General features: G+C 61.3%; 1 protein-coding gene across 1 annotated transcript; it reads left to right on the plus strand.

The window, feature by feature from the left end:
* Positions 1 to 5,267: 5,267 nt before the first annotated feature.
* On the plus strand, positions 5,268 to 8,810 carry DPP7 (dipeptidyl peptidase 7). Its single transcript, XM_021690996.2, has 13 exons — positions 5,268 to 5,359; positions 5,434 to 5,547; positions 5,627 to 5,766; positions 5,843 to 6,006; positions 6,188 to 6,323; positions 6,398 to 6,479; positions 6,588 to 6,754; positions 6,960 to 7,020; positions 7,242 to 7,360; positions 7,445 to 7,601; positions 7,723 to 7,787; positions 8,298 to 8,368; positions 8,484 to 8,810. Exons 1-13 carry the CDS (start codon positions 5,278 to 5,280, stop codon positions 8,617 to 8,619), a joined length of 1,494 nt encoding a protein of 497 aa, XP_021546671.1. The 5' UTR covers positions 5,268 to 5,277; the 3' UTR covers positions 8,620 to 8,810.
* The last annotated feature ends 931 nt before the right edge of the window (positions 8,811 to 9,741 follow it).

The following is a 9,741-nucleotide window of genomic DNA, read 5'->3' on the forward strand; positions in this document are numbered from 1 at the left end:
AGTTGGGGCACCCGGCTGCCTCAGTCAGAGTGTGCAACTCTTGATCTCGGAATTGTGATTTTAAGCCCCACATTGGGTGTAGAGATTACTTTAAAAATATTTTTATGGGCACCTGGGTGGCTCAGATGGTTAAGCGTCTGCCTTCAGCTCAGGTCATGATCCCAGACTCAGATTGAGTCTTGCATCGGGCTCCCTGCTCAGCGGGGAGCCTGCTTCTCCCTCTGCCTCTCTCTCTCTCTGTCTCTTATGAATAAATAAATAAAATCTTTAAAAATATATATATATATTTTAGAAACAATTTTTTAGGGGCGTCTGGGTGGCTCAGTCATTGGGCGTCTGCCTTTTGCTTGGGTCACGATCCCAGGGTCCTGGGATCGAGCCCCACATCGGGCTCCCTGCTCGGCGGGAAGCCTGCTTCTCCCTCTCTCATTCGCCCTGCTTGTGTTCCCTCTCTCGCTGTGTCTCTCTCTGTCAAAGAAATAAAATCTTAAAAACAAAACAAAACACAATATTTTAGAGAGTTAACACCAATCCTTCTCAAACTTTTCCAGAAAATGGAGAGGAGGGAACACTAATCCATTCTGTGAGGCCAATATTACCTTGATATCAAAACCAGATACATTTCAATAAAAGAAGACTACAAACCCATATTCCTTATGCATAATGATGCAAAAATCTTAGTAAGATACACATCAAATCCAACAATATATTTAAAAGATCTTACACCGGGATCAAATGGAATTTATCTCAGGATGCAAGGGTGGTTCAATATAAGGGAATCAATTATCTATACAACAGAATACAAAGGAATGAGCTGTTGATACAAACAACAACTTGCATGGACCTCAGGGACATGGTGCTGAATGAAAGAAGGCAGGCTCTTAGAGGAAAAAGGAACAAGTAGTACACTACATTAATAGAACAAAATGGGAAAAATACATGATCACTGCAATTGATTTGACAAAAGCCAACACCCTTTCATGGTAGAAACACTCAGGAAACTATGGGTAGAAGGGAACTTCTTTAACATGATAAAGGACATTTATGAAGAACCCACAGCCAACATCATACTCAATACAGAAAGACAAAGCTTTTCCTCTAAGACCAGGAGTAAGACAAGGATACCTGCTTTCACTGCTGCTAGAAATAAAAGGCATTTGAATTGGAAAGAGAGAAGTAGCACTATCTCTATTCGTACATGATATGATCCTGTATATAGAAAACCCCAAAGGGTTCACAAGAACCCTACTAGAGCTAATAAATTCAGGAAAGCTGCAAGGCACTAGATCAGCAATCAAAACGTTAATATTCCTACGCACCTGCAATGAACGGTCCAAAAAGGAAGTTCAGAAAGCACTTCCATTTAAAATAACATGTGGAACTGGGGCGCCTGGCTGGTTTAGTCAGCAGAGCATGCGACTCTCGATCTCAGGGTCATGAGTTTGAGCCCCACATCGGGTTGTAGACTTTACCTTAAAAAAAAAAAAAAAAAAAAAAAAGAACATCTAACAGAATAAATAGGGATAAATTTAACGAAGGAAGTGATATACCTGTACACTGAAAACCACAAAACACTGCTAAAAGAAATTAAGACCTAAATAAGTGGAAGGATATCTTTTGTTCATGGATAGGGATGCTTAATTTTAAGATGTCAACACTAGACAAAGTGATCTACAGATTCAGTGCAATCCCTATTAAAATTCCAGCAGTCTTTTTCGCTGAAATGGAAAAGTCAATCCTCAAATGAATATGGAATTGCAAGGAGCCCCAAATAGCCAAAATATTCTTGAAAAGGAACAAAGTTAAGAGGGCACACATTGGGGGCGCCTGGGTGGCTCAGTCGGTTAAGCGACTGCCTTCGGCTCAGGTCATGATCCTGGAGTCCCTGGATCGAGTCCCGCATCGGGCTCCCTGCTCGGCGGGGAGTCTGCTTCTCCCTCTGACCCTCCCCCCTCTCATGTGCTCTCGCTCAAATAAATAAATAAAATCTTTAAAAAAAAATTAAAGAGGGCACACATTGTCCAATTTAAAAACTTACTACAAGGCGCAGTATGCAGGCCAGTGTGGTGCTGGCAGGACAGACACACAGACCCATGTCCGTGAAGGGAGAGTCCAGGAATCAACACATACCTATATGGCCAATTGATTTTTTGCAAGAGTAGGAGGCTTACTCAGCAGGAAAAAGAACAATGTCTTCAACAAATGGTGATGGGAAAACTGGATTTCGAAATGCAAAGGATAAAGTTGGACCCCTACTTCATACCACATGCAAAAAATTAACTAAATTAATCAGTGACCCAAAGAGCTAAAAACGATAAAACTCCTAGAAACAACACAGGGGCGTCTCCAGCGCACTGGAGAGGATTCTAAGATGAAACTCCAGCAACATGAGCACCAAACAAGTTGGACTTAATCAAAAACTTCTGTGCATCAAAGGACACCGTCAACAGTGGAAAAAAAACCACCCACAGAATGGGAGGAAGTATTTGTAAACTACATATCTGATAAAGGATTTGTGTACGTCTTTAAAAATTTCTAAAACTCAACAACAAAAAATGAACACGTGAGGACAAATAAAAGCACCTTTTAGGACGGCAAAGGGCACATCATGTAGTGTGTGTAACTGAGCGCACGCACCGATGTGCCCCTGACTTGGGGTGCGGCACGGCCAGAGCCCGGAGGACGGGGGCCTCTGTGGGGCTCCTGCCTCCTAGCCCCGGCTTGGACGGCTACAAGGGGCAGAGCAGGTGGCAGTGAGGGACTGCGCCTGGCTCCCCAAGCCTGTGGGCTTTGGAGGGGGGATTGAGACCCAGCTTTGGCCCCCAAAGTCGTTGGCCCCCCAGGAAGTTGGGAGGGGGGTTTCTGGACCCCCAGACGTACCCACATGCTCAGGGCCACACGCTGTGGCAGGACAGTCAGAGGGCATCAGAATGCACCTGTCTGGGCCTTCCCGGTGCCGCCCAGGCACGGAGGAGCTGCCTGGAGGGTTTGGAGGGGAGAGCACGGTGGGTCTGCAGTTGGGGTGTTAGGGTCAGGCGCCTGGGCTAAGAGGAGGGGATGCGGGTAGGACCAGCCTGAGGAGAAGCTGCCATCCAGGGGGAAGGAGCTGCGAGTCCTTGCATCTTGTCCTGGCCTCTACCATGCAGGGCTTCTCTCTACTCAACACAGGACAGACAGCCCTGGGTGCGGGCACGAGGACACAGGAACAGGGACACGGGGACACGGGGACACGGGAGCTTGGGGACAGAGAGACAGGATGGGGACACAGAGACAGAGGGATAGGGACAGGGGGACAGGGGGGCGCAGGGACGGGAACAAGAGGGTAAGCACAAAGGGACCTGACATGGGGACACAGGGACACAGGGACGGGGACATGGGACGGGGACACAGGGAGTAGGACACGGGATGGGGACACAGACACGGGAAGGGGGGCACAAGGGTGGGCACAGAGGGACAGGGGGACGAGGGCACAAGGTTGGGCACAGAGGGCGAGGGACTCGGGGACACAGGGTTACAGGGACAGAGACACAGGGACGGGGACACAGGGACACGGGGACAGAGGGACATGGGGAGGTGGGGACACAGGGCCACAAGGATGGGGACACAGGGACACAGGGATAGGGGCATTGACAGGACATGGGGACAGGGACGGGGGGGCAGGGACACAGGGACATGGGAGTGGGGACAGGGACTCTGGAGTGATTGTGGTGTGGCACTTGGTGACCATGGGGGACCACACCCATGGGGTGGTGTGACACGATGGACAGTCATTGTCACCATGCTGGTTGCCACAGTGACCGTCCTGCAACAATGTGAGGTCCTCCTTGCTCAGCCTGGGCCTGTCCTGGAGCCCTGGGTTCCCAGCCTGCAGCCAAGTGCTGGACCCCAGCCCAGTCATGTCCCAGCACCAGGCAGGCGGGGCCTGGGCGGAGCCTGGAGGTTGTGCAGGCCAGGGATGGCCATGGGGAGCGGGGCCGGCTGACCCCCCTTCCCCTGCAGCCGGGGGTCGTGCTGGCCGGGGACGGCGTGGGGAGCGGGGCCGGCTGACCCCCCCTTCCCCCTGCAGCCGGGGGAAGGGGTGACCAGCTGACCCCCCCTTCCCCCTGCAGCCGGGGGAAGGGGTGACCAGCTGACCGTACACCGTGGGGAGTGGGGCCAGCTGACCCCCCTTCCCCTGCAGCCGGGGGTCGTGCTGGCCAGGGACGGCGTGGGGAGCGGGGCCGGCTGACCCCCCTTCCCCTGCAGCCTGGGGCAGGGTGGTTCTGCAGTTCTGGCCCCTGACCTGGGCCCAGGCTGGCTGCTGGGGGAGAGGGGGCCCTGCAGTGTCCGGGCACCTCCTGGGCCCCTCTCTGACTGAGGGACCAGTGAAGGTGTTGCACGATATTCCGTGGTTCTTGGTCGCACCGCTGCAAAGAACAGAGGAGACCACACAGGGTGGTGGGCCGGGAAGCAAGGTTTACTGAGTGATGGAGGACAAAGCCACCGGAATTTTAATGGGCTTGTTGGCGGACGACCTGTCATGCAATCAGGTTCCTGTCATCTCTCAGGTGGGGAAGGCTGGAGGGCTCCTTGCAGGGTGGGTGTAAAATCCTTTTAAGGGTGGTTTCCGCTTAGGGCCGGAGCCCCTCATGCTGCTGGCCTATCCTTCATCAAAGGGAGCAGCCGGGGGCGGGGGTGGGGGTGGGCGAGAGGCTCCCAGCTCCCAGCGGCTCTCAGCAGCCACATCCCTGCACTGCCCAAACCCCTGCCTGCCCGGCCGCCCCCCTGCTGCAGCCGTGAGGTCCCTGTCACTTGGACAAGCCCTTTCCACAGGCCTGCTGGCCTCTGCCTGAGACCCCTCCTTCCCGCTGTCGCCCCATCTTCCCAAGGCTCCCGCTCTTCTCCTCCAGGGTCAGCCCAGGACGGCACCGGGGGGCCCAGAGGCTGGGATGCGCCAAGAGGAGCAGCCTGGACAGCCAGCAGGGACCCCTCTGCCTCCCTCCCACCGCCATGCGGGTCTCCCTGCGCGGGGCGCCCGGGCCCTGGTCAGTGGCCCCTGGAGGACGGGTGGCTGGGCACACGTCCTGTCCCAGCACCAGGTCCTCGAGCCCATTCCCGCTTCCAGCGTCCCCACGGCGACTGTCTCCGTGGCGACGCAGTGGGTGGCAGGAACCTCGAGACGGGGACGGAAGGCCCCAGGAGCCGACGGAGGCGCGGAAGGGCGGCCCACAAACCGCTCGGGCTGTCACGTGAGGGCCGCCTGCCGGTCATGTGACCGTGCCCCGCCGCCGAGCAGAGATGGGCGCCCAGCTCCGGCCGGCCCTGCCCTGGGCCCTGACCCTGCTGCTGGTGCTGGGGCCGCGCGGCCCGGGGGCCAGGGGTGAGTGCGGGCCCGCGGGCGTCCCCCCCACCCCGTCCGGTGTGCCCCGCGCGCTGAGCACCGCACCCCTGCAGCCCACAGGGTCCCGGGGAGCGACTTTCGGGAGGGCTACTTTGAGCAGCTTCTGGACCATTTCAACTTCGAGAGGTTTGGCAACAAGACCTTCCCCCAGCGGTTCCTGGTGTCAGGTGAGGTCGCCCTGAGAGGCCCGGGGCCCGGGGTCCTGCCCCGCGCCTCACCCACCCCCCTCCTGCCTCCGCCCGACAGAGAAGTTCTGGAAGAGGGGCAGGGGGCCCATATTCTTCTACACGGGCAACGAGGGCAACGTGTGGTCCTTCGCCAACAACTCGGGGTTCATCCTGGAGCTGGCCGCACAGCAGGAGGCCCTGGTCGTCTTCGCGGAGCACGTGCGTACCGGGGGCGGCGTGGGCGGGGAGGGCGGGCGTGGGGGCCGGGCTCAGTCCCACCGGCGCCCGCCTGCAGCGCTACTATGGGAAGTCACTCCCGTTCGGCGAGCGGTCCACGCGGCGCGGGCACACGGAGCTGCTGACCGTGGAACAGGCCCTGGCCGACTTCGCGAGGCTGCTCGGCGCGCTGCGGAGGGACCTCGGGGCCCCGGACAGCCCCGCCATTGCCTTTGGTGGCAGGTGGGCCCTCGCCCGGCTCGCTTCTCCCTGAGCCACACGCGCGTGCTTGGCCCCAGGGCCGGGATTTCTGTGGGACGGAAGTGGCAGGGCCTCCCGTGGGCACCGTGGGCTCTGGGGAGGGAGAGCAGAGGGGCGTCCTGGGGACGCTGTGGCCCCAGCCCCACGCTGTGTGTCCGCCCAGCTACGGGGGGATGCTCAGCGCCTACATGAGGATCAAGTACCCCCATCTCGTGGACGGCGCGCTCGCGGCCAGTGCGCCCCTCGTGTCTGCGGCTGGCCTCGGCGACTCCTACCAGTTCTTCCGCGACGTCTCGGCGGTGAGCGAGGGTTCCGGGGCCCCCGGGGCCGGGCCAGGCTGCGGCAGCGGCAGCCACAACCCTTCTCTCTCCAGGACTTCGAGGGCCAGAGTCCCAAGTGTGCCCAGGGCGTGCGGGACGCGTTCCGGCAGATCAAGGACCTGTTCTTACAGGGAGGTGAGAAGGCCCCACCGTGAGCTGCGGACCAGCCCTCCCCTCCCTCTGGCCCCCACCCCACGCCCACCAGCAGCCGCCAGAGGCCGTTGTCCCGCCTCCCCCTGGCAGCCCATGACACGGTCAGCCGGGAGTTCGGCACCTGCCAGCGCCTGTCCAGCTGGGAGGACCTGACCCAGCTCTTTGGGTTCGCCCGCAATGCCTTCACCGTGCTGGCCATGATGGACTACCCCTACCCCACCGACTTCCTCGGGCACCTTCCTGCCAACCCAGTCAAGGCAAGACGGCTGCTCCCGGCATGAGGAGACGCTGCCTGGGGTCTCGGGAGGGCGGTGTCCGTGGACAGAGAAGGGCCCAGCTGCCGTGGGCCGGCCAGTGCTGGTCAGCCCAAGAGCCTCGCAGCCACTCCGGGGCCCGGGACCAGGGAGGGTGGACTGCGAGGGGGCTGCAGGCCAAGTGGGGGTCTTTGGTTGGCATCCCCAGGTTGGCTGTGACCGGCTGCTGAGCGAGAGCCAGAGGATCAAGGGGCTGGGAACACTGGCTGGTGCGTCTCCCCTCAGCCCAGCGCAGAGCGTGGGGGTGGACACGGCTTGGGGTGCGGGCCACGTGCAGGCAAGGAGCACCGACGTCCCCATGCCGTCCCTGGCCCGGCCTGGGGGGCTCTGCCCCGCCACGACCTGCCCTGCTGGGAGGGGGGCCGTCGGGGGACGCGGGGGGTCAGAGCCACCAGCACAGACCCAAGGAGCGCCCGGGCCTGTCCGCCAGGGCTGGTGTATAACTCCTCGGGCACAGCGCCCTGCTACGACATCTACCTGCAGTACCAGGCCTGCGCGGACCCCACGGGCTGTGGCTCCGGCCCCAACGCCAGGGCCTGGGACTACCAGGTAGGGCTGCCGGCCGCCCGGGACTGCCCGGGACGGAGGCGCTGGGTGCGCCCCCGCCCGACCCTGGTGTGCGGCGTCCCACAGGCCTGCACCGAGATCAACCTGACGTTTTCCAGCAGCAACGTGACAGACCTCTTCCCTGAGTTGCCCTTCACCGAGGCCCTCCGCCAGCAGTACTGCCTGGACACGTGGGGCGTGTGGCCCCGGAGGGACTGGCTGCACACCAGCTTCGGCGGGGACGGTGCGGCTCGAGAGGGCAGCCTCCCTCCCTGCGCCCCACGCGGACTCGGCTCCCCTGATCTGGCCACGGCTCAGATCCGGGCGGCCGGGCCCGTCTCCACCCCCATGTCTGTCCCTTTCAGACCTCAAAGCTGCCAGCAACATCCTCTTCTCCAACGGTGACCTGGACCCCTGGGCAGGGGGCGGGGTGAGGCACGGCCTGGGAGCTGCTGCAGGTGCTCTTGGCTCTGGCCCGCTGGGGGGCCCATGCGGGACCCTCCCTGTCGGTCAGCCACCCTCCGCTCCTGGCTTGTGTGTGCCCTTCATTTTCTTTCTAACTTCATCTCCTCCTCCCTTTGATGGTTCTCCCCCTTGGACTTCCTTTGGGGGGGCGGGCAGAGGGAGGGAGAGAATCTCAGGCAGAATCCCTGCTGAGCACGGGGCCTCCACGGGGCGCAATCCCACGACCCCACAGGACCTGAGCCGACATCGAGTCGGACGCTTAATGGACCGAGCCCCCAGATGTCCCCTCCCCGACTTCCGAGTGTGAACTGATGTCGGGCACCCTAACCTCCGCCTCCTAACGAGGCTGCTCGTTCCTGCCTCAGCTGCACCCCGAGCTGGACAAGCAGCCCCGCCGCAGGCCGCACGAGTGGGCAGGGGTGGGCTGGCCGCGGCTCAGAGCACACCGGGCGGCTGACGGGATGTCCTTCGACAGATCCGGAGTAACCTGAGCACGTCGGTCCTCGCCATCACCATCCGGGGGGGAGCCCATCACCTAGACCTCAGGTGCGGACTTGCCGGGAGTGGTGCTGCGTGTGGCCCGGGCCAGCGGCTGGACGTGGGCTGGGGTGGGGCAGGGCTCGGCCTGCTGCCCAGCTGAGGCCCCGTGCCTGCCCCTTAGAGCGTCTCACCCAGAAGACCCGGCGTCTGTCCGGGAGGCTCGTGCGTTCGAGGCCAGGCTCATCCGCGAGTGGGTGGAAGCAGCCAGGCGCCAACAGCGGATGCAGATGGCCCAGCGTGGGGGACGCGGGGGCTGAGGAGCGCTCCCGGCCCAGGACCAGAGAGGGCAGCGTCTCAGAGGGCTCTGGGGGCGAGCGGCCGTGGCCGAGGGAGGGGCTGAAGCAGCGTCTGGCAGTCCAGCCGAGTGCGGCGCGGGCCGAGGGAGCAGACGTGGTGAACACTGCACGGCTCCCAAACCAGCCTCGCACGGAATAAAACCGAGCCCTCAGTCTGCGTGTGGTCTCAGGGCATGGGTGGGGGTACCCTGTGGCCAGCCCAAGCGTCCTTCAAGCCGCCCCACTGAGGGGCGCGGTGCCCCACCTGCCACCCCAGCCGGGCCTCTGGGGGCCGGACCCCGGGCGTGGAGGGGACCTGGGCCCGCAGCTCCACCCCCAGGGAGGGCACCCCACCCGTGGGCACGGAGGAGCGGCGGGCAGCAATGCGGGGGGACGGAGCCCCCTTGGAAGACAGGCCCTGCACCCTGTTCCAGGCACAAAGACACGGTATCGGGTCAAGGGTGGAAGGCAGCCCCAAGGGCGGCCACTGGGCACCTGAGGTGCTGGAACACCAGGGAACATGGCCAGAACCCAGGTCCTGCAGGGCACTGGGGGCTGGACCTCCGCAGAGGCATCATCCACCAGCGGGAGAGGCCCGGCAGCTCTGGGAGGGAGGATCTTCTAGAAATGACAAGGGTACTGGGCTGCTCAGGAGCGTCAGAGGAAGGACCTGCGCCTGTCCTGGGGGCCACCTGGTCCTAGGGAGCAGGCTCCCCCCCCACACGCCAGGATTCGTTTCTGGAAAAGCGCCCCAAGTCAGGGCTCAAGGAGGGAAGCGGCAGGCTCCCGTGGGAGGGACAGGCACACCTCCACCTGGGGACACGGAGCCCAGGACACAGCCCCCCCAAGGACGAGCAGGTGCAGGGTGTCCTCTCTTGTGGAAGCGTGGACTCCACGTCCACACCGCCGGTCCCGGGTCCCCAGGCTGCCTGTCACACACAGAATTCTGACGTCCAAGCGGAGAGCGCGAGGTGCGGCTACCACAGTGGCCGGAGTCCGACCGCAGCTCAGGAAATACGGGGTCTTGCACGTGACGTCAGCGCAAATCTACTTTATGGTCCATTCTAGCGGGTGGTCCAGGAGCAGGACGAACTCGCCCACCCG

Source organism: Neomonachus schauinslandi, unplaced genomic scaffold (assembly GCF_002201575.2).
Source record: "Neomonachus schauinslandi unplaced genomic scaffold, ASM220157v2 HiC_scaffold_852, whole genome shotgun sequence".
In the NCBI taxonomy this organism is placed as follows: Eukaryota; Metazoa; Chordata; class Mammalia; order Carnivora; family Phocidae; genus Neomonachus; species Neomonachus schauinslandi.